Consider the following 26,083-nt stretch of genomic DNA (forward strand, 5'->3'; position numbering starts at 1 on the left):
CTTTTCCTACTTCAATTCAAATGCATGTAACAGAACCATGAAATCTTGATTGGATAATCTGAAATTTGGATAATTGATGTCCAGATAGCCAAGGTTGTTCTGTATTGTTAACAACCAATTTGTCATTAGGTTAGGAACTTGCCTCTAAATCTGTGACTGCAATGATAATTACTTAGCCATTTACTAACTGCTGCTATATATGTGGATAGAATCATGCATGCAAGAAAGATTGGAAATCGGATTAGTACTGTTGGAGTTAAGACCACTTGGTAAGTCCTGAAGTGCAGTGTCTGTCATGTGCAAACAGTAATAAATATTGCTGGATTCATTTTCCAGTTGGCACAAGAACTAAATGCTGTGGTCAGTGATCAAGCCATTGCTGTTCTATTGTTCTGAGAAACTGAAAAATTCACAAAGCCTGTTGAATTTTCAAAGGAAGATGTTTTTAAGCACACTTTGTTAAGTTGATGCAATAAGATAAATACCGGAAATGTGTAAGAGTGGATATACACATATAAATGGTTTGTGGGAAGGTATTTGATCAAAGCAGTTACATCAAACTATTCAAACTTTTTGTCCCACAGCAGCATTGTAACTTTGCAATAAGATATAGAAGCAGCAGTTGGCATTATGGTTCTTTGAACCTGCTCCATCATTCAGTAAGATCACGAGTGGTCTTATACCATAAATCCACTTTCCCACTTTTTCCCTTGATTTGTTTACGGATGTGGATATCCTCCCCACCATCACCCTTTTAAAGCTAGTATATTTTTCTTTTGGTAAGGAGATCAATATGATGCACAGTATTCCAAGTAAAAGATAAAGTCACCATCATGAGATAATGATGGTAAATTTTACTTGAAGGCCACTTTACCTCAAACAAGGGGAGAGGTTGAGAAGGCAGACCCTTCATGGTCGTCTTAGCCGGTGTGGGAATTGAGCCCATGCTATTGGTATCATTCTGCATTGCAGACCAGGTGTCTGGCTAACTGAATTAACCAGCCCCCACATACTATGTCCTCATTAAAACACTTTTATGTCACTCATACTTACAAGAACAGTTCATTTTTATATACTCTTTTGCAATGAAGGCAAACAAAAGCGTTTGCTTTCCTTAATTGCTTGTTATTATTTCATAATAACAAGTTTATATGATCTGTTACCAAATATTAGCAGAAACACTACTTTGGAATCCGATGGTAAAACAACTGAGACCCTAGTGATCGAACAAATTATAGGAGTGGTCATGTTCTTTAAGAATAACAATTAAATTAAATTTCTGGGTAAGTGAGGAGAAAATCAGATAAGGTTCTTCTTCTAATTGCTGTTTTATTTTTGACCCTTCTGGAAGTCTGCATGTCTGGACATCAAGAGTGTATACAGTTACGAAAATTGCCTTTCACTGTTCATCATCAAAATTCACAAATGAATACTGGCTACTTGTCAAGAGATCCAAGGGCAATTAATATCCTCTGGAGCTTTATTCAGCAAGGAATTTATAATAATAGGAATGGGATGTCGAGGAGAAATCAGCAAAAGTAGACGCCTTTAATAGTGACCTACTTCATACATTTTGAACTCCAATTAGTCCAAAAAGTAAATTATTTTATTGGATAACACTCAACAATTTTCATCAGTTGAGACAATATTTGACAAAAATTGTTCCCATTGATTCCTTGCATGAAGCATACTCCAGTTCTGAATACATGGCTTCTAAGGGAAATGGATTGTTGAACTTTGATAGCTTCAAATCTAAGTCTGTTTCATTCATGAATATGCCAATTGAGGAAAACAGTGATCCCTCACTGGGCTACTTTTCTGGACAATGCAAAGTTATGATTTTGTATGCACTTCAACAGAAACGTTGTGCATCATATTATTTAACACCATTCAACAACTGACCCTCTTTTCCCCAGGTCGTCCCATCCCACATTCATCATCGCCCAGCCACCCATTTGCCCAGCAGACCAGCACCCTTCTTTCATCATCTAGTGTGAAAGACTACCAAATGCCATTGCTTGACAGCAGCGTCTCTCATCCAGCTCTCGAGTCCAACCCCAATGAAGAGTTCGCCATTAATTCATACCTATTGCGAGCAGGTTCTGGTGCACCGCCACCCCCCAGTAATGGTAAGAATATATGCTTATATCTGCCTAAATTCACACTCAATGGTATCTTGTTCTTTTTGCAGAGGTTTTCCCTCTCATCCTAGCTGTGTGACTCTCTGACAATTACATTGTTGTCACATTCTCTCTTGCACATTAACTGGCCTTTTTCATTGTTAATCAACAGGCAAGTTATTGAAATTTCCTGTTGCTAAATAAGTTGATAGTACAGCATATTGGTGATGTGAAGATGTATTCTTTCTGCTGGAAGACTATTATAGCAGATAGAACATGAAATGAGAGATCTTTTCTCTTATAGTTTTTAAAATTTATTTTTTCTTCCTCTCTATAATTTAGGAGTTCTGAATATTTTTGTTCAATAATCACATTTTCCAAGATTTCCTTCAACAATGATGCTATTTTCTATTTTGAATACGTTTGTTTCTCTATGATAATTTAGAGTGCACATTGTAAAGAAATATAATTACAGTTCTTCTAAGGATCCATTACATCATTGTGGTAATTCATTTATTATTTGTAGAAGGGACATCAATCACAGCTGCTGTAACTGCCCGGACAAATGAATTTAACAATTCTAAAACAAAGTAATTGGGAAAAGCAACATTGAAATTGAATTGGTAGATGGAAAATTCCCATTTATGTTAAGTTAATGGAATACTTTTCCTAAAACCCACAATTTCAAAACATCATTAAATGGTAAAGTGCAATGTAAGCAGTCTCAAATTCTGACAGAAGCTACATTGCAATGAGTCCGAAAGTACAATGTGCCTATCTTGTCCTCATTCTCTCCTTATCCTGTGTCTGTTTGCCCAAAACATTGTAGTTCCCAAGTCACATTTGAAACTCTGAGAGAATTTATTTTTGACTATCGAATCAGTCTACTCATGGCCTCTCCTCTTTACCCCTTTCATGGAATTATGCCACTCAGAATGAGATCATTCAGCTAATCTTGTCTATGCACAATCTTGGAAAAAGTGATGCCCTTAGTTCCACTCTGTTCCTTCCCAATTTCCCTACAATTTCTTCCTTCTTTGTATTTCATTGACTAGAAAACATTTGAGACATGTGATGGCCATGTGAAGCAATAAATAATTGTGTCTTTTCCATTTTTTTTCCTTCAAGTATGTATCCAATTCCCTTTTGAAATGTATTATTGAATGTGCTTCCACCATCCTTTCAGGCAGTGCATTTCAGATCATTACAAATCGCTGTGTAAAAAAAAATGATTTCTCATTTCCCCTCTGCTTCTTTTGCCAATTACCTTTATGCACACTCACAATTATATTGTCTTGTGGTTCACTGCAACAGTTAGGAATGTGTATACTCAAGTCAAGGAAAGAAGGAAAATTGAACAACTGTGTCCCTGGAGAGTCCTGCATTTAAACAATATTGCTGACTCTGTATTGTAATAAAATGCAGTATGAAAGTGAATTTAATTAATTGCATTGGTCAGCAAATCCTATAACATTGACACTGGAGATGATGTAGTAGCCATTTTAAATGAACAGCGGATGGTTTCAAACACCTCAGTTTGTTGGTAATATTCTTTCACCATTTATCTCAAATGAGTGTGCCATGGAAAAGATGGACTCATTTGTTTTTAATTGCATCAAAATATATAATCAGTGATACAATAATATATTGTTGGCATTCTGTACTGAACTATGATTTACAGCCCATGATACCAAAGACTTATGGGATTGTAAAATGGTAATGGTTTTTGTACGTATTGCAGCACTTCCATAACCTTTCTCTAACAAAAACAGAAATTGCTGGAAAAACTCAGTAAGTCTGGCAGCATTTGTGGAGAGAAAGCAGAATTAATATTTTAAGTCCAGTGACCCTTCTTCAGAACTGATTGTAGCTAGGAAAGGGTTGGTATACTGTATTTGCTGAATATGGGGGTGGGGGAGAGGGGGAACAATTGAACAATAGGTGAAGATGGATCTCAGAGAGAGAGCAAAACAGTTGGCCAGACAAAAGAATGGGTAAAGGTCAGCCTGGGAGAATGAATAACTGCCAATGGGGGCCATTAGTGGCTGACAATGGACTATTTGCGATAGCAGCCCATGAGATGATGAGGTCTTGTGAGTGGGGGCTGGAGAAAGGACATAGAAGAAAGTGCCCGGGGCCTAAAATTGTTGAACTCGATATTGAGTCTGGAGGGCTGCAGGGTCCTCAAGTGGAAATGGGGTGTTGTTCTTCCAACTTGTACTGAGCTTCACTGGAGCACTGCAGCAAGCATGAGACAGTGATATTGGCCAGAGAGCACGGTAGTATGTTGAAGTGGCAGGTAACAGGAAGCTCAGGATCAATTTTGAGGACAGAATATAGATGTTCTGTGAAGTGATCACCCAATCTGCATTTCATATCCCTAACGTAGAGGAGACCACATTGTGAGCAGTGAATACAGTGGACTAGATTGAGTGAGGTGCAGGTAAATCGCTGCTTCACCTCCTATGTGCACTGGGACCTTGAATAGTGAGGAAGGAGAAGGTAAATGGGTAGATGTTACTTTTTCTGTGATTGCATGGGAAGGTGCCAGAGGGGTATGAGGTGGTGTTGGAAGTAGACCATGGTGTCTCAGAGCAAACAGTCACCAAGGAAGACTGACAAGGAGGGTAGACATTCTACCTAGTGGTGACATCATGCTGCTGAAATGGCAGCTAGTGATCTTTTGTATGTACAGTAGATGCTAGTGGGTGGTAAGTGAAGACTGGAGGTTTTAGATTAGATTAGATTACTTACAGTGTGGATACAGGCCCTTCAACCCAACAAGTCCACACCGACCCGCCGAAGCGTAACCCACCCTCCTACATTTATCCCTTCACCCAAAACTACGGGCAATTCAGCATGGCCAATTCGCCTAACCTACACATTTTTTGGATTGCGGGAGGAAACCGGAGCACCCGGAGGAAACCCACGCAGACATGGGGAGAATGTGCAAACTCCACACAGCCAGTCGCCCAAGGCGGGAATTGAACCCCGGGTCTCTGGCACTGTAAGGCAACAGCGCTAACCACTGTGCCACCGTGCTGCCCACCATGCCGCGAGGTCCCTCTCGCTGTTGTGGGGGGGGAGAGGGGGGCGGTGGAAGAGGTGTGAGCTGAAGAGCAAGGGATGGACTGGACACCAACTGAGGGCCCTGTCAACCATGGTAGTGGAGAATCCTCAGCTGAGGACGAAGGTGGACATTTCGGAGGCTCCCTTGCAGAAGCTGGCATTATCTAAACAGATGCAATGGAGACAGAGAAGCTGGAAGAATGGAATAGAGTCTTTACAGGAAGCAGAGTGTGAGGATGTAGAGACAAGGTAACTGTGGGAATCATGAGTTTATAATAGATATTGGTGGCCAGCCAATCCCTAGAAATGGAAACAGAGATGTTGAGAAAGGCAAAGGAAGAGTCAGAGATGGGCCAGGTGAAGGTGAGAACGGATGAAATTGGAAATGAAATTGATAAACATTTCTAATCCTGGATGAGGGGGGAAGCAGCACCATTGATGTCACTGATGTACTGGAGAAAGAGTTGTAGTTGGGGTCCGCAATAGGATTAGAACAAGGAATATCCCACATACCCCACCAAGATATAAGTGTGTTCCATGCAGGCATCTGTAGTCACATCTTTGACCTGAAGAAAATGAGAGGAGTTAAAGGAGATTGTTCAAAGTGAGGATGAACTCGGCCAGGTGGAGGAGGGTGGTGTAAGATGGAGACGTTTCTTCCCTAACCGTCGGATGTTGGATTTAATTCTGACGTTTATTACTGAAAATTTTACACTGACGGCCATGCTATATGCTATTAAAGCAGCTGTAAAATTTTAGTGTTGTAAAAGGAAATACAATAACCTACTTTTTTGACACCGTTCATTTTATTTCTCATTTACTCTTTCATGGAATGTGGGTATTGCTGGGAAGGCTAGCATTAGTTGTCCTTTCCTCATTCCCCTTGAACTGACTGGCTTGTCAGAGGGCATTTAAAAGTTGACCGTGTTGTGGAGTCACTTGTAGTCCAGACCATAGTATGTTTGATTTGTTTCAATTTATTGTTGTCACATGTAGCTAGATACAGTGAAAAGTATTGTTCAGCATGCAGTGCAGACAGATCAGACCATAAATTCCTTCCCTAAATTTGATGCCTGAGTTATTTTTACAACAATCAACGATAGTTTCATGGGCGCTATTACTGAGATTAGTCTTATACCCCAGGATTCTATCATTAATCTACTAGCTGCCATGTTGAGATTTAAACCTATTTTTCTCAAAGCATTAGCCTGGGCCTTTGAATTACTTGGTGAGTGACATTGCTACCACACTATCATTTCCCCCTCACAACAGTCAGATCAGACTCTGATGCATTCTGATGAAATACCTCAGAGCATTTTCAATCATACCTGTTTGAGGTTATGAGTAAAATGTAGATGGTATCCGACAACTGGAACCTATGTAATTTTGGTATTATTATCACAACTGATTTCAATGAGAAAATGCAGCTTGGGAAAAAAAGTTATTCTTCTATCCCCACTTACCTATCTTAGCCAGGTCAGTATCAAAATATTGAATCAAGAAAGGACAAATGGTCCACTAATTTTAATCCTCCCACAATCCAGCTACTATTTATTCTCTCATTGAATGTACTCAAACAAATCAGCTCAACCCAAGTAAACCCTCAGGAAATTTAGCTTCTTCATTTCTTCTGTTCCACAATGTACTTGAGCAAAATACCAGGATATTCCAGTCTCATAAACCATATGAATCAACCATGACTGTTTGTATTCATCATGGACCGAGTAACATGCCTTTTGCACTCATGAACAGGATATAAACTAGACTATGCTGGAAGCTCTTCTAACCATTCTCTTTATTGTAGCTTTTTCTTAGATCAGAATCAGCTCATAGATTCTAATTTCTTCCTTCCTGAAATTCCTTATCTCTCTGTATCGCCTTTGTGCGACAACGTTCATACATTTAAAACTTGAACTTGGTGCCATCCAATACCGAACAACCCAGATGGCCTCCTTCTTCAAAGACCGCAATTTCACCTCAGACATGGTTGACGAAGCTCTCCACTGCATCTCCTCCACTTCCCGCTCCTCTGCCCTTGAACCCTGCCCCTCCAATCGCCATCAGGACAGAACCCCACAGGTCCTCACCTACCACCCTCCATATACATCGTATCATCCTTCGTCATTTCCGCCACCTCCAAACAGACCCCATCACCAAGGATATATTTCCCTCCCCTCCCCTATCAGCGTTCTGGAAAGACCACTCCCACCACGACTCCATAGTCAGGTTCACACCTCCCACCAACCCAATCTCCACTCCCAGCACCTTCCCCTGCAACCGCAAGAAATGCAAAACTTGCGCCCACACCTCCCCCCCTCACTTCCCTCAAAGCCCCAAGGGATCCTTCTATATCCATCACAAATTCACCTGCACCTCCACACACATCATTTACTGCATCCGCTGCACCCAATGTGGCATCCTCTACATTGGGGAGAGGCTGCCTACTTGCGGAACATTTCAGAGAACACCTCTGGGAAACCCACACCAACCAACCCAACCGCACTGTGGCTGAACACTTTAACTCCCCCTCCCACTCCACCAAGGACATGCAGATCCTTGGCCTCCTCCATCGCCAGACCATGGCAACACGACACCTGGAGGAAGAGCGCCTTATCTTCCGCCTAGGAACCCTCCAACCACAAGGGATGAATGCAGATTTCTCCAGCTTCCTCATTTCCCCTCCCCCCACCTTATCTCAGTCCCAACCCTCAGACTCAGCACTGCCTTCTTGACCTGCCATCATCTTCCCGACCTCTCCGCCCCCACCCCCTCTCTGGCCTATCACCCTCACCTTAACCTCCTTCCACCTATCACATTCCCAACACCCCTCCCCCAAGTCCCTCCTCCCTACCTTTTATCTTAGCCTGCTTGGCACACCTTCCTCATTCCTGAAGAAGGGCTTATGCCCGAATCGTCGATTCTCCTGCTCCTTGGATGCTGCCTGACCTGCTGCGCTTTTCCAGCAACGCATTTCTCAGCCATCTAATTGAAGTTTCCTCATTTATCATCTTCTGTTTAACTCTTGAGACTTGGCAGATTGGTCCTTACCTTTTATCAAGATTGTTGAATTTAAACAAAGCATTTCACATTATCCTTATAACTATAATTTCTCAACAGATATTTCAATCCTTTTGTTTTAAAGGAATCATTAGGACAATACCTATTCCCCTTATAAGGCCCCATTCAACATTGTCGATTCCACAGCAACTCTTTTTGAAGCAAAGCAGGGAGTTCTCACAATGTCATGATCAATGTCCTGCCTCAAGCAACACTACAAAAAGCTGATTGCGTAGTCTTCCATTGAATTGCTGTTTGGAGGATATAGCTATATCATAGAATAACAGAATCCCTACTGTGGAAGCAGGCCATTCAGCCCACTGAGTCCACACCGATCCTTCAAAGAGCATCCCTCTCAGACCAAACCCCCCTGTCCTCCCCACCTATCCCTACATTTCCCATGGGTAACTCACCTAGTCTACACATCTTTAGACTGTGGGAGGAAACCAGAGCACCTAACGGAATCCCACACAAACATGACAAGAACATGCAAACTCCACACAGCCAATCACCTGCGACTGGAAATTGATCCTGGGTTGCTAATGTTGTGAGGCAGCAGTGGTAAACACTGAGCCATAGTGCCACCCTATCCTATGTGTAAAGCAGTTATTATATTTTACCACATAATGAAATTTTTCACATCTCAGGTGAGTCACTGTCTGGGAAACTTGCCCAATGACCCAGCACCAAAACCCGGGAAAATTGATACATAAGCCTCATTCACATCTTACCAGTAAGCTGTGGACATGTCAGTCACAGACAGATCATCAGTATCAAGAACGTTATGAGGAGACTGGATGAGCAATGGCTAAATATGCTCTGTAAGTTCAAGGTGAGGGCTGGTGGAGTATTCCTCCTCTCTGCTTTGCAATACAAAGAGGAGAAAACAACTAAACTCCCTTCTTTGGTAGAAGCTTCCACATCCTCAAATATCAAAAAAGCATGACCGTTTGGGCACAGTGCCTAAGGCAGTCATGAACATTTGATAGGTACATAAACATAAGTAAATGAACAAACACCAGTTTCAGGCACATACCCTTTGCACCAACATGGGAGCCTTTACCAGTATGGAGGATGATGCCTTCCAAGGCAGAGGCAGCATCCAGAGACCAGTCACCAAAATGAGTCCTTGCATACCTGGTTATACCTTGCTAGCATGAATCAATTCCTTGGGCATTGTTTCTGGTAAGAAATTGATTTATTGGGCAGGATTGAATGACCACCCTATGACCGGTTGGTGAAGGGCGTTGTTTAATCAGCAGGAGGGTAGTGGGTGGGGACCCCAGCCTTTCACACCTTCAATCCCATTAAGTCTGCCACAGGATGGCCAATCCTGCCACAACACCAATTGTAACCTTTGAGCAGGAATTTAGTGTTCAGTTCAGGATTTCATCCTACTTTCACCGATATTAGCTCAGTGGCAGACAGATGGCTCCATACTGCATAGGGAACAGGCAAACTGGGTTGCTTATAGACTCCTGGGAGGGACTGTCTCATTTAAACGCACTCAGAGCCTGACTGCTAGACCAGCATTGGGAAGGGGATGCCCACTGAGAGATATCTTCCCGCCATTGCTTTTGACACCTTCCCACCCTCCTCCACTCTCTTCCTATTATCGTCCACCTGTGACCTCTAAACTTGCAATGATCCAGGGCCTTAATTGATTACCATAGCCACAGCAGCCATTGACTCCCTCGCAGCACATCCATTTAGTAGAGTTGTTGGCATCCACCTTTCAAAGGGCAATATCTACCCTGAAATTCTTGTCCTAGGAAAGGCCTGACATTTTTGAGTTATCAACTGGAATGGCACTTAATTTCGCAGACCTTCACTAAAAAAAAGGCAATTAGTGGCATCTGCCAGCTCTTCAGAATGAGATCACTGTCACCTCCATTAAATCCATCCGCGATACTGAATCTTTTAATGTGATTTTTATCATGACGTAACAACAAAAAACATTACATTGACAGTGTATGAGTATATAAGACATTTATAAAATAGGTACTTTGGGAGAAGTTTCAGATGAATGCTATATCTGATTTATGGTATAATCTGAATCTCTCAATTACACTTTAACATTGAATCAAAAATTAAGAACCATATATATTTGATTGAATTTCACAATTGCTATAAAAAGCAGAATGATATTTCACTATAGTGACAAATACTTTATATTCATTTCATATGGGGTTTTAAAGCATATATTTTAAGAATATTTGGGGTGAGCAGCTTTGCTTTGGTCTCATCAGCAACTGAATACTCTGAAAGCCATGACAGATAGAGGGTTTGATCTGCCTTTTATTTCCGAAAGTAAAAAAGACTCAGTATGGTATTCATGCCCATGTGTTACACATTTTCTTTGCTTGTGAAATAACAGGCAAATCACACTGCTCAGCAATGCATAATTCTCTCTGTGCTCCATAACAGACATGTGGGCTGGCTGATGGCCAACTGTTCCTGCACCTGTAACTGTGAGTAATACTAGAGATTGTTTTGAGTTGAAGTGCCAGGAAAATCCCAGTAGCATTGTTCCACATCATGGTTTTTTTTTACCACTCCTCCTTTACATGCCTTTTCTTTTTCTCTGCCCTCCCCTTCTCTCCTGAAGCTTTTTACTCCATACTGGTGTACGATTACCAGCTGCCCTTTGATGTGTTGACAGCATATGTCTAGATAGTGAGGGACTGCAGGCTCCTTTTTCACAGGATATAATCACAGCTGAGTTCTCTCCTGTCTTTACGCAGTGTTGATGCTTCATTGGGGTTCCTAGATAACAATCCTCATCAACCTGAACCCAGAGAAGTGAGGCCACTTGCAACTGACTTTACTGTTGCTCAGATGATTAATCACAACATGACCAGAGATTGGATTTTGCTGATCTACGCGATTCAGTCGATTTCACATTGCCCACAACACAAGTTTGCATTTATGTGCACAGCTACCTTTGCATGGAAATTGTGAAACTTAAAAGTTCAAAAGATAACTATTGCCACTGAAGTCCAGCTTACTGGAATATATCATATCACACATGTAATCACTGTAGTTAGTGGAAGTAAATATGTTGTAGCATATGACTCAAATTGTATTTGACATTGGTGAGGTGACAGTGATAGTCCTTGACATCAAGGCTGCAATAGACTGAGGGACAAACTCTCTACTGGTTGGAGGTCATACCTGGCACATAGGAAGATGGTCATGGTTGTCAAAAGTCAATCATCTCAGGTCCAGGATGTCTCTGCAGGAGTTCCTCAGTGTAGTGTCATAGGTCCAACCATCTTCAGCTGCTTCATCAATGACAATCCTTCCATCATTAGGTCAGAAGTCAGAGATGTTCACTCATGATTGCACAATGTTCAGCACAAATGTGACTCCTCAGATACTGAAGCAGTCCATGTTCAAATGCAACAAGGTCTGGACATTATTCAAACTTTGGCTGACAAGTGGCAAGTAACATTTGTGCCACACAAATGCCAGACTAAGGCCATCAATAACAGACAAACTAACCACCTTGTCAAGGGTAACATTCAGTGGTGTTATGACCTCTGAATCCCTCACACAGCATCCTGAGGGTTACCATTAACCAAAAACTCAACTCAATTCACTACCTAAACACACTGGACACAAGAGCAGGTCAGAGGTTAGGAATACTGTGGCAAGTAACTCATCTCCTGACTCCCCAGAGCCTGTCAAACATCTACAAGGCACAAGTCAGGAGTGTGATGGAATACTTTCTGGATGGGTGCAGCTCCAAAATCACTCAAGAAGCTTGATACCATCAAAGACAAAACAACCTACTTGATTGACACGACATCCACAATTATCCATTCCCTTCACCACCAATGCTCAGGAGCAGCAGTGTCTACAAGATGCACTTGCAGACATTTATCAAAGATCCTTAGACAGTACTTTTCAAACCACATCCATCAGAAGGACAAAGGCAGTAGATACATATAAACACTCCTACCTGCAAGTTCCCCTCCGAGACACTCACCACCCTGACTTGGAAATGTATTGCTGTTCCTTTACTGGCGCTGGGTCAAAATCCTGGAAATCCCTCCCTAACAGCATTGTTGGTGAACCCACAGTAGGTGGTCTGCAATGGTTCAAGAGGCAACTCACCACCACATCTGATGAGCAAAAATGCAGGTCAGCCCACAATGCCCACATCTACAAATGAATTTTAAAAAAAACTAAGCATCTAACAAATAGTTAAATGTCAAACACTCTATACAAATAAAATGTCCATAATAATTACAAACTTTACCATTCTCGAAATGTCAAAACAACTAAGATTCTTATCAAGCATTCACTTTCAACTAGTAACCATCTTTCAAGTATAATTCTAACTTTTTAAATGACAAAAAAAACTACAGTGGAGCTCTGAACACCTATGTATCTCTTTGTGTGTCATTTTGACTGCTCAAGTAAGTACAGGCTGTCAAATGCAAACCCATTATTGCAAGCTACTTGATCCAGAGCAGTCCATCATAAGCCAAAAAAGAAACATAATCCTGCCCTGTTTATAGACTTGAATCACATCTTCATCCCAGACCTAGCTGTCAATCAAACCCAAAACATTTCTCTGACTCAACCACGGTTATGAATATCCGATGGCTTGAAATGTAAGCTTGCTGACCAGTATTGCCTCTTGGTTAAGCAACACTTTGATTTTAAAATTCTTATTCTGGTTTTCAAATTCCACCATGGCTTTGCAACCCCACCCTCACACCCACGCCTTATGTCTGTTATCTCTTAACACATTCACTAAATCACTCCATAAAACCTATCTCGTTGACGAAACTTATAGGACTTTAGTGTGCAGAAATTGGCTGTTGAGATTTTCTTCCTCAAAACCATGCAAACTATACCTGGCCTGTAAAACAATTTTGGATTTTCAGGGGTCAAAAGAGGCATTATCTAAATACAAGAGCCTTCTCTGTCTTTCCTCAATATGTTTGCATATATAGAATTCCTACAGTGTGGAAATAGACCATTTGGCCCAACCACCCCTTGAAAGAGTATCTCACCCAGACCTATTCCTCCTAGCCTACACATCCCTGAACAATATGGGCAATTTAGACTAATCCACCCTAACCTGCACATCTTTGGACTGTGGGAGGAAACCCACACAGACAGGGGGAGAATGTGCAAACTCCACACAAACAGTTGCCCGAGGCGGGAATCAAACCCGGGTCCCTGGTGCTGTGAAGCAGCAGTGCTAACCACTGAGCCATCCTATATCTCTTTCTATATTTGATATATTCACTTATCTACCTATTTAGAAGAATAATTTGTTATTTAGCAAGTCGGCATGTTCGAAAATGATTTGCAGCATAATATCTACTCCCTTAAAGCTACAACACAGGACAGACTTAGAGCAAGAGGCCACAGAGCACTGTCTGATTTCATTCGTTCAGGTGTATTCACTTTCCACCATCATCATTAATGGCTTCCTCAAACAATTCAGATTTATTTTCTCATGAACTTGTTCAGCGATGCTAAAATATGCCTCTGGAGAAGGTGAGACTTGAACCCACCAGGTCTCCTGGCTTCGAGACAGACTTCATCGCAGGATTCCACCTAAAGCAGTTCAGCAGTCTGGTCTCAAACCTGTTTCAGGTGTTGAAAGTCCTGAATGTTTTAAATGGAAGGGGGTTGCTTGTTAGAGCTTGGGCAGAGTAAAATAATATGGAGGCTTATTACAGTGCAACCCTCTCCCACCCTTTTCTGACATTAGATCCTGTAATTGGTTAAAGTGAACCTTTGATGGAGGCATGATGTTGTTTGTGAATTTCCTCATATGACAAATGTATCCAACTGTAGCTGGCAGTCAACCAGTGGAGGTGAGATAAAGGTAAACAGAAGATGGGGGTTTCCATGATAGCTTACTTCCCTTGTCCTTTAGCAGGAATTTAATTTAAGGTGGCATAAAAATATTTATGCAATTTTTCCAGATTTTCCACACCTCCTCCACTCCAGTGACAAAATGGATCTGGAGTTCTCAAAAGAACCTCATTCGGTGAGTATGGGGTGGTTATCAATTCTGGATACAAGTTACTGAATCAATTACTGCTTGTCGTCCATGAGGATGCAACATCATTAGGTTTTGAAAGCTTACCCTTTCAAAATTTGTTATTTAAATTGAACAATGGGTGTAATAGATCAAATATCCATTATATGACTTGTATTGCATTTCACATAAAGCAAAATTCGACAATATTCTTACTGAACTTCTAATCTGCTGTTGCCTGGTACTTAGTCAGAGCAACAGACCTTCGGTCCAACTTGTCCATGCCGACAAGATATCCAAAAATGATCTCATCCCGTTTGCGAAGGTTTGGCCCATGTCCCTCTGAATCCTTCCTATTGATGTACCCATCCAGATGCCTTATAATTGAACCCATCTCCACCACCTCCTCTGGCAGCTCCTTGCATACATGTATCACCCTCTGCAAGAAAAGGTTGCCCCTTAGGCCCTTTTTAAATCTTTTCCCCCTCATGTTAAACCTATACCCTCTGGTTTTGGACTCCTTTCCTCTGGAAAAAAGACCTTGGTTATTCACCTATCCATGTCCCTCATGATTTTACAAACCTCTAGAAGGTCACCGCTCAGCCTCCAATACTCCAGTGAAAATAGCCCCAGCCTATTCAGCTTTTCCCTATAGCTTTAACCCTCCAATTCTGGCTTGTAAATCTTTTCTGAATCCTTTCAAGTTTAACAACAAATTTTCCATTGCAGATGCGAGGGTGTTTGGAACTATATGGGAGAGAAAGAGAAGTGCATCATAGAAGGGGGTAGGAGGGACAGCATGAGAGATGTAAAATATGAATAGGATGGAATAGGGACTGGAGATGGCATGAAAGGTATAATAGATGAGATATTATGAAAGGAGTGGGATGTATGGCATGAAGCAGGTGGCACGGAAAGATGTAGGTGCATAGAATGGAAACTCAAAGAAGTACCATTGCAATAATGATATTAATTTTACACATGATTTGTAAATCTCTAATAGCATAAATAATACATACAATAAGTTTGGTTAAAGCTAAGTAAGTCACCTGCTGATCAGTCATAAACAGCTGCAAAATTTAGAACTGGTTCACTCCAGGTCATAGATAATTTGTTGCAAACAACACCATCTTAAGAAGGACAACATTATTCTCTCTACTCATAAGAATTTCTCATAAGAATTATTGGGATTTGGTCAGTGTTTGTTTGGTAGGTGGCACAGAGGTTAGCACTGTTGCCTCACATTGTCAGGGATCCAGGTTTGCTTCCAGACTTGGATGACTGTGTGGAATTTGCACATTCTGCCTGTGTTTGTGTGGGTTTCTGTTAGGTGCTGTAGCTTCCAGGTCAGGTGAATTGGCCGTGCTAAAATTACCCTGTCGTGATCTGGAGTGAGTAGCCGAGGTGCATTAACTGTGGTAAATGTAGGGATAGGGTAGTGGGGGGAGCGGTGATGGTAATGTCTGGGTGTGATGCTCTTTGAAGGGTCCGTGTGGATTTATTGTGCCAATTGGCTTCTCTCTGCACAGTGAGGATTCTATGATTCTTTGGGTCCAGTTAATATTCATTTCTCAACAAACTCCACCAAATCAGATTATTTGATCATTGATCTCAGTTGCTCATTGATTTTTGTACATCCTACCGATGAGCAAACTGAAATCTACATTTCCTTAATTTACAATTTGCATCACACTTCAAAATTATGTAATTAGCTGTGAAACACTTCGGGATGTCTTGAAGTTGTGAAAGAAGTTATATAATTCAAGTTAGTTGTTTTTCTTTAAGTGTGGAAGAATAGCCAAAGTTTGAATTCCAATACTTCACCAAATAAAAATGTTGCTTGCAATAATTTACTCCTCCATTAGTCAGCATTTATATTATCCTTGGGGTGTGAGTATTCAGATATAGGGAATGGTGCAACGACAAAAGCAATGACTTAGAAGTTCACTTTGGAGGCTCTCCAAAATTCTCAGTGCAACCTCAGAAACTCTGGAGGAAAATATAAGTGGTGGTTAAAGCTGCGTCCCAGGGACTTCTGCCAAAGTTAAAGCAGGTGATTGAGAGAAACCCTGCTTACAAATCTGCATATGGATTTACCATTGCGTTTGAAGAAACAGAATAAACCTGAGGTTGCCCTAACGAAATTGAATTTTGGCCCATCTGTTTTAAAAGTGTGATATATAAAGCCAGCATTTTCATTTTTCAAATGCATTCTGTAGAAAATAGTTCAAAATCTCCAAACTTTAAGACGTTTTATTTCTAATGATTATTTTTTCAATTAATAACGAAGGCTGTATATTGCTATTATGATTATGTCAGGTTAATGAGTTTGTCATTGGCAAGTGCAGCTGCATCACTCCTTTTGAATTTTGAAAATTACATTTGCCTATTTTTCAGTATGTTGAAACCTTACCAGTGTCAACTATGCATCAGTGCCTTGTAAATTCTCCCAACATCACCCCTCACCCTATCTTGTCTCTTAGTAACCTGAGGTACAGTTAATTTATTCTGAAATGTATGCACTTTCAATCTCTCTAACCTTTATCTGGAATTTCTATTTATCTAACGTTAATACCTGTGCACTATACATAGAAAGTGATGTTTGCTACTGGATAGAGTATTATTAATGTTCTCCAAATAGTAATCATTTAACATATTAACTAGCTCCTATTTATCATCACGTTTAACTACAGTTAGGTTGCATAGAGTTTTACATTCTTCTTTGACTCAATATTCTTGTCAATTTTCTGTTGATATAACAAATTTCTTTTTAAAAAGTTGCTGATGTATCAACTGATACTTATTTCAGTTATCAGTTGATCTTTGTTTTCCTATTTTATACTTTTTAAACTTTCCTGTTGATTATAGAATAGCCACCAAAAAACAGCTGAAATGGAATTTGTAATTTTTCATAATTATGGATATGTATCCTGTGGTTTCATTGTTCTATTATTTCTGAAATGTATTAAACATAGGAACAAAATCTACTTTTGTTTTTAATTCTAATGCCTGATAACTTGCAATGTTTCAGACCATCATTTAAATTTTTTCTTTGTATGAACTTGTGTGATCCTCAAACCTTGTGCATTTAAGTTTATGTACAAGAAAATTGAAATGTTGCATCAGCACTGAGAAAGAATGCAATTTAGAATAAGCAAAATCAAACAAAGTAATATTGGGGGGGGGGGGAGTTTGTCTGTCTTTTCACTGTCTGTCACATTTTTGCTCTCTCTCCTCACACAAATATAAATGGGGATTGCAATTCATACTTCATTTCAGAAGTATCTCTGTTGATTATAACCAATGGGGGTTTATTTCATATCTTTGACTGCCATATAACTGGTACATCACAGTGAATGATCTTCCTGTAGTTAGTTAGATATAATCTTGAAAGCTTTAATAGTAATTGCATCATGTACCGGCTATCACAGATACTACACTTTTTTTTTGGCACTGACATTTGTCAGCTGTATCTTAGCCAGTAACGCTCTTGCCTCTGAATCAGAAGATTGTGGGTTCAAATCTATTTGTTTGCTTGAGCTCAAAAACTAGCTAGTCACACCAGCAGACTACTGAGAGATTGAGGTATTCTCCTTCTAAAGAGATGGTAAACTGAGTCTCTCTAAGGAACGTAACAACATCCCCTGCCATAGTTCAATGAAAAGTAGGAGACTTGTCCTCAGTCAACATTTATCCTTCAACCAATATTGGTAAAATAGGTTATCTGATTATTATCATGGTACTATCTTTTGGACCTTGCTGTGCAAAAATAACTGCTGAATTTCCTACATTGAAATTGCAAGCACACCACAAAAACATTGCTAAAAGGAGACTAGAAGTCAAAGCTTTTCATCTTGCTCTCATCAAAACAAGGACCCAAGAAAAGAACTTGAATTAAAGGGAGTCAAATTATTATTTTTTAATTTTTTTTTTCTTTTTAACCCCCATCACTACCACCTAAGTGTGGTAGTGTTTATTTTTTCCCCAGCACCCATGGTGTGTGTGTGTAGGTGTGAGACACAGTGAGAGACACAAAGTACATGAATCTTTATTCAATTTCCAACACCAGGAAGGTAGTGGCCAGTGACAAGCACTGCCCTTCACATCAAAGGGCAATGCTGTGTGATCAAAACAGTGAAGGGGAGGGTAGGGATTAAATCAAAATAGAGTTGGAGGGGGAAATAATGCACTCCACTCCCTGCGGTGCCCAACTCTCCCTGAACAACTCCAGGGTGTTGGTAGACACCGCGTGTTCCCTCTCCAAGGACAGCCGGGCCCTAAAGTAACCGCGGAAGAGGGGCAGGCAGTCAGCCCTAACGACCCCCTCCATGGCCCACTGCCTGGACCTGTTGATGGCCAGTTTGGCCAAGCCCAGGAGCAGACCCACGAGGAGGTCTTCGGAACTGCCCTCCCTCCTCCGTACCGGGTGCCCAAAGATCAGGAGCGTGGGACTGAACTGCAACCAAAAGCAGGGGAGGAGGTTTTTAAGAAAATCAAAAAGGGAGTGCAAATGCCCACACCCAATATACACGTGGTCCACGGACTCCACAGCGCCACAGAGCAAGCAGTTGGGCTGGGAGTCCGTGAACCACCGCAATCTGCGGTTGCAGGGGACTGCTGCGTGCAGCAACCTCCACCCCAGATCCCCGAGAGAAAGGGGGAGGACTCCCGCATGGAGAGCCCTCCACTGGGGATGGGAGTCAATTTTTTAAAAAATTCTTTTGTTTTGTTTTTACTTTTTTTTAAAACCCCCACACAGCCGCCTAACCGTGGTAGTGCTTAAATGTTTTTTCCCCAGCACCCATGGTGTGTGTGTGCAGGTGTGAGACACAGTGAGAGACACAAGGTGCATGAATCTTTATTCAATTTCCACCACCACGAAGGGAGTCAAATTTTTTTTTGTTCTTCCCAAGATAGGCAAACACCTGAGTGGCCAGTGGCAAGCAGTGCCCTTCTCAACAGAGGGCAGTCCTGTGTGAAGTCCTGTTCTTTATTTTTTCTTTTTTTTAAAAATTACCCCTACACTACCGCCTAACTGCGGCGGTGCTTATTTTTTCCCCAGCACCCAAGGTGTGTGTGTGTGCAGGTGTGAGACACAGTGAGAGACACAAAGTGCACAAATCTTTATTCAATTTCCACCAGCAGGAAGATAGGAAAACACCTGAGTGGCCAGTGACAAGCAGTGCCCTACGCAAAAGGACAATGCTGTGTGATCAAAACAGTGAAGGGGAGAGTAGGGACTAAATCAAAATAGAGTTGGAAGGGGAAATAATGCACTCTACTCCCTGCGGCGCCCACCTCTCCCTGAACAACTCCAGGGTGTTGGTGGACACCGCGTGCTCCTTCTCCAAGGACACCCCGGTTCTAACGTAACTGCGGAAGAGGGGCAGGCAGTCGGTCCTAACGACCCCCTCCACGGCCCGCTGTCTGGACCTGTTGATGGCCAGTTTGGCCAGGCCCAGGAGCAGACCCACGAGGAGGTCTTCGGATCTGCCCTCCCTCCTCCGTACCAGGTGCCCAAAGATCAGGAGCGTGGGACTGAAGTGCAACCAAAAGCAGAGGAGGAGGTTTTTAAGAAAATCAAAAAGGGAGTGCAAATGCCCACATCCAATATACACGTGGTCCATGGACTCCACAGCGCCACAGAGCAAACAGCGCCCTCCACCCCAGATCCCCAAGAGAAAGGGGGAGGACTCCCGCGTAGAGAGCCCTCCACTGGGGATGGGAGTCAAATTATTTTTTTTTAACACCCCTGTCTATGAACAAGATAGGTCAAGACTCCCGGGAGCTGAAAATTACATCCACACTGATAGGATCAGCATAATATTGAGGGAGGGCTGAACGGCCTCCAATACCACCTTTCAGGAAAACAGGGGAGATCTTTTGAAGTCTGAGATAAAATATATCTATCAAGGAACATCACTGAAAACAGATGATCTAGTCATTACCCTTAGTGTTGGGTAATGTTGGATGATGCTGAGAGCAAAGTGGCTCCATCACAACACTGCCATTAACCGTAACAAGCACAAACAAGGTCTCCACATTTTTCTTTTTTTTTCAGGGAATCTCCAGTTTATTTTTTTTTCTGTGCGGTAGTGCTTATTTTTTCCCCAGCACCCATGGTCTGTGTGTGTGTGTGTGTGTGTGTGTGTGTGTGTGTGTAGGTGTGAGACATAGTGAAAGACACAAGGTGTATGAATCTTTATTCAGTTTCCACCACCAGGAAGGGAGTCAAATTATATATGATGGGAAGATGGTGCTGATTGATTGAATGATCACTAGCATGAGGATGCTGATTGGTTAGACAATCACTGGCGACAGGGTGCTGATTAGCTGGATGATCACTGGCATGGAGATGTAGCAAAAACAGTTAACTGTCAATCTTACATCTCAGATCAAGCAGGTAGACTCTGGTTAGATGTTGCCATGGGTATGCAGCAGAGATTAGTAATCTCATGCATACCTGGCCTAAGAACTACGATTGACAATAAACTGTTTTTGCTGTGTTTACATACCAATGGTGGCTCAACCAATCATCACTCTCTTCTTATGCAACGTAATGTTGTATCCCTTTTTCCAAGATGCTCTCTTGGTCCTATTTCGGACAAGGACTGGGTGAAAAGCTTTGACATCTTATCCCAGTTTAGAAATGTTTAAGTTCTGTTCTATCAAGCAATTACTTCAAAAACTGTCTCATCAGTTTAAAAAGGCATTGTGGTGTCATGAGGTCACACAATATGCTATATAAATACAATTCTTCCTTGTCTTTTTTGAAATCTGAGTGAAAAGCTGAGATATAGCTGCAATTGGAAATTGCTAGTTAATCTTATGTAGATTTTATTAAACGTTGTTCAAATACAATCAGCTTTCACGTTCAATGAACACAAGGCAGATTTGATGTTGTGTAAGATTTATTATCTTTCAGCATTTGTGCAGCAAGACATCATCTAATGCATATACAATTCAGGAAGGTTAACATTAAAGTGGTGAAGTTAGTTTAGTATCAAGGACTGCTCTATGTGAGTTTATCTTCATTATATGACTTCTTTCTGTGTATTTGCTGAGGCAGTTCACAATGCTGATTTAGAATTTGGTGGACAGTGTGAAAGAGCATTGTTACAGATATACTATATGCACAGTGCTGCAGTATGCTGTGTGACATCACAGTACAAAGTCAACCAGAAACTTACTGTTTTTAAAAAAGACATTTTAAAGTAATATTTTTGTATTTTAACCCTGAATTAAAACCCACTTCTGATTTCACTGTGTCAAAAATTGCACAGCTAAGAAAGATGGTATATGATAATACTGTCCTGAATCTGTCACCCGTGTGATATTCAGTCAGGCTCCCTCCCACTAAGAGAAATATAAAATGCAAAGCCTTTAACTGGTGCAAGTTCACTTGCAAAGCATCACCATTCTGCCCCAAATCCCACCATCACCATCACCACCACCACCACCACACCACCACCCCTCCACCACCATTACACCCCTTCTCTAAAAGGGATCTGTTTCTCTAAAAGATGGCCTCTGTTGGCCGTGTTTCCACAACATTTGTTACATTTGACTAAGTAATGTTAATCTTAATTGTATGGAGCAGTTGATTTTGCTACTCTGTTCAACAGCAGAGGATGCCAAAGTGTTGTTTAAATCCATTCTTTGTCAAATGGCACAATTACCTGGAGGTTTTATTCAATAAAAATTGAGAATGCACTTAATTGTTGTTCCTAACTCAGAGACAGTGACCAGTGTTTTTTTTTATTTGCTCATGTGATGAGGGCGTTGCTGATGAGGCATCATTTATTTCCATTTCCTAACTGCAAGAGTCAATTACATTATTGTGGATTCGGAGTCACATATAGGCTAGTCTAGGTAAGGGCGGCAGTTTCCTTCCCGAAAGGACATTTGTCAATCAGATGGGTTTTCCTAAAAATCAGCAATAGATTCATGGTCATCATTCATCCCTTAATTCCAGATATTTATTGAATTCAAATTCCACCATCTGCTGTGGCAGTGTTGAACCCAGATCCCCAGAACATTATCTGGGTCTCTAGATTTACAGGTAAGTGATAATACCACTAGGCCATCATCGCCCCATGTTATTAATAAAGACAGAAAATGCAGGACATACCGAATTTGTCTGCAACATTTGTGGAGACAGAACTTAAGTTAAAGATTCAGACCAATGACCTTTCATTAGGACTGGAGCATTGTCATAAACGTGGCAGCAATAATGAAAAAGAAACAAATTAAAGAAAGGTTGGAAAGAAAGAACGAAATGAGAGATCTGCGGGAGGGTGGAAGACAAGAGAAAGGAAAACTAAAAAGAGCTGGTAGTGCAAGAAAAAGGGGTGTGGTAATGGGACAAATGATATGGACCAGACCAAACCCCCTCAGAACATATAAAGGAGATAGCCTAGAACCTAACTTTTATCTTACTTAGAGGCAAGTATAAGGTGCTGTGTTCCAGATGTGATTCGATTGGTCAAACTACTAGGCTTTAAGCAAAACATACTTTATTTTTGTATCACAGTTAAAGTATAAACAAAAAATGAAGAATTGGCATAACTTTAACTCTACTGAAGTACTTAACAAAATAATATATTATCTAACTACTACTCGTCAACTGTTCCAACATGGCAGCATCCCATAAGCACACCTTTGGCAAATGCAAATTCAGTAAAACAGATTTGTTCACTTCCTATTGTCTCCAGTCCAGGAGAAAGGAAAAACCAGCAGAGAGAAGCTGTATCTAACAGCTTCAATTTCAAAACCTCAACTTCAACAACTGAAAGCCATTCCTGAAGAAGGGCTCATGCCCGAAACGTCAATTCTCCTGCCTCTTGGATGCTGCCTGACCTGCTATGCTTTTCTAGCAACACATTTTCAGCTCTTCAACAACTGAAAGCCAAACTAAATCCCTGTGTGTGTGTGAGCCTGACTCCACACCCTCATGCTTCTTTTGTCTTGCTTTAGATGGAGCTGACACCTTGGCACCAAGTGTACAACATCCCCCTTCAAGAGAAACAAGCTGAAGGAATCCCTCTTAAAAGCACATATCATCACACTAATAAAAACCAAGCTGTGTGTAGAGGAGTCTGAAACCTAAACAAGAGAAACAAGTCAAAACCATGATCGACAAGGCTGCATTTATTGTGAACTGCACCACCAGGTGGAGCAATGAGTGTGGATGTGCAGAAAACAGCATTGCAATGCAACATCATTTCCCACATTGGCAGCTGGTGCTGCCTAACACAAATCTGGTACTGATGATAAAATCACACCTCAATTAGACCAAAGCTTCTCTTCCATCTGAGCAGCCACCTTCTCTCTTGACCCTGCCCTTGACTGAACTGGGATGTAGAACTGTGAGGGAGTGTGAAAAATGGTGGGCCAGTCACTGTTCACAGAACATAGTGACATCAGCAGCGCATGTGCAGATGAATCCCAAAGCCTGTTGCAGACAGCTGACACCACCAGCCCCATCTGAACAAGCGCTGATGGACATTTGCAAAAAAAGGGAGGAAAATGGGGGCAGAGATCATAATTTGAAATTATTGGATTCGATATTTGGTCTGGAAGGCTGTGAAGTGCCGAATCAAAAACCGAGGTGTTGTTTATTGAGCTTGTGTTGCAATTCATTAGAACATTGCAGGGGGCTGAGGACAGAGAGTTCAATACAGAAGCAAAGCGAGGAGTTTAATTTGGTCTATTTAACATTCAATTTCAGAATACTATTGTGAGCAAAGCAGAAGAAAAATCACAGATGGAGTAAACAAAATTATGCAGCTTTTTTTCATTTTCCTGAACCTTTTTTTTGTTCCCTTTCTTCATTAGTTGTAAAAATTTTGAAAACTGAGTCAAAAGGTTTTTTGTTTTACAGTGAAGCATCATTCAATCTAATGTTTGAGAGTCTGTTTGTTTTCTGGTTGGCATGAGGACACGGTCCATTGTAAGACTAGATCCCCTGAGCAACCAGTGGTGGGTGTCTGGCAAGGGTGAGCAGTTACAGACAGGTCAAAGTTCCAGGAATAAAATATATTGGACTTGGGCACTTAGTTTAATCTGTATACCCTGACTGAGATGGAGTATTCGGGGGGATTTTCATTTGCTAGATTCAATATCATCAATAGATTTTAGGGAGTGGAGCCATATCTGAGTTCAAGCTGCAATTGTTTTAGAATCTTTCACTGAAGGCAGTGTTATTCTTTTTTTTTTAGTTTTTTTTTCTTTTAATTCTTAGAAGGGTATGAACCAAACAGCAGCCTTAGCAGTTCTTGCTATATGACTGCTAGTTCTTACCCAGGATTGAGGAGTCAAGGTAACCTTCATGAAAAATAACTGAGAGTCAGGATCGATTTTTTTCTATGTCCCTCAGACTTGCTCTTGGTCAATTTGACAATTAAAAAAAGAGATCTGTCTTTGAGGACCTACATATTTAAGCACAAAAATGTTTTCAATGTACTTGGCTTGTTACTGAAAATGGACTAAAATAAGTAACAAAAGCACTTGGGAGAAATCCCAGGACTGGCAGAGTGAAAAAGAGTCAGAAGATGTTACCGTCTGTTCCAATTAACATCAGCTCCACTTATTTTTAGTTTGGTGTGGATGGTTTAGTTAATACACACCGTTTAGAGATGTTGCAGAAATTTAACAATAACATCATAGTTTATGTTTTCTCAACTAGAACATGTATAGCCCGGAGTAGATTTAAACAGAGCAAATCTAAGCATCATCAACTACTTAACTTAATCACAGCAGTCATGGCCTGTGAGTAGTTCATTTTGCAGAGGCCACAAAACCCTTGGTATACATCCTGCAATTGTAAAATATAACTTCAGATTTGGCTACACCAATTGTTTTTCATAGACTTTTCAGATAATTTAGGTTTTGAGGATTTTGTTTTGTCAGAACCTACAGGCAAACATGTCATTAGTCTGCAATGTGACACTGTGAATTGCATGACTGCACATGCTTCTGGTCATGCTAGTTTGTTTGAAGTTGTAACTTTAACTAATGCAGTCAGGGGAAAAGTTATATCATCACCTGCAGTAAGGCCAAATTTCTCATTGCTTCCCATTTTCTCAGTGAACTAACACCTGCCAATAGCAATGCAGCATTGCACAAAAGTCACTTGGCATGAACCTGGGCTTTTGTTCTTAAAGTTCAATAGTTTATTACAAGGAAATTCTGCATAATTCAAGTTCTATCTTTGAAAGCATTGTCAATGAATTTCCAATGATGTAAACAAAATAGCCAATAGGGTGATATATTGAAATATACCTATTTTATACTTTTTAAATATTTAAGTGCCCAGCATACACTGATCATACAACAATTTCAGAGCCATTCTTTATAGGGTAAACATCTCACCATTGGGACAAGAACATAAATGGCCTGAAGTCTCTGATCTCCTTTGATTTTTATTTTACAGCTGCCCCACTATTGGCATAACTGCTGCAAACAGTCACAATAATTTAAGTATACATTCCATTCAACGCAATTCTCGTTTCCTCTATTTTCTGCAGTTGTTTAAAAGGAATGAATGGCAGACTAGACAGAAAATTAAAAACGCATGGAAATTAAGGGGAAATAGGATTCAAGGTGGTTTATTATCCAGAGGCAAAGCATGGCGATTTTCTGTCTAAAAGGCTATTTCCAATTAGATCATTTAGGGCTCAGTATTACATCCCTTGATTTTCATGAATCAATAATTTAGATATAAATGTAGGGGTCATGATTAAGGAGTTTTCAGATGATACAAACTGGCATGTACTTCGGAGGGAGAAAGAAAATGGAATACGGGAGATACAAACAAACTTTTCAG

At 40.9% G+C, this 26,083-nt stretch overlaps 1 protein-coding gene across 11 annotated transcripts in view; it reads left to right on the plus strand.

The window, feature by feature from the left end:
- The window catches only part of tenm2a (teneurin transmembrane protein 2a), a 2,790,214-nt gene that overhangs the window by 2,460,115 nt on the left and 304,016 nt on the right, over positions 1–26,083 (plus strand). For 10 of the 11 annotated variants that reach the window (XM_072590496.1, XM_072590497.1, XM_072590504.1 and 7 more), the window contains one exon: positions 1,917–2,129. The exons of the other annotated variant lie outside the window; for it this stretch is intronic. In XM_072590496.1, the coding sequence (XP_072446597.1) occupies positions 1,917–2,129 (213 nt within the window). The remainder of the gene's footprint in view (positions 1–1,916; positions 2,130–26,083) is intronic. 11 annotated transcript variants of the gene reach the window in all.

This window comes from Chiloscyllium punctatum, chromosome 20, assembly GCF_047496795.1.
Source record: "Chiloscyllium punctatum isolate Juve2018m chromosome 20, sChiPun1.3, whole genome shotgun sequence".
Taxonomy (NCBI): domain Eukaryota; kingdom Metazoa; phylum Chordata; class Chondrichthyes; order Orectolobiformes; family Hemiscylliidae; genus Chiloscyllium; species Chiloscyllium punctatum.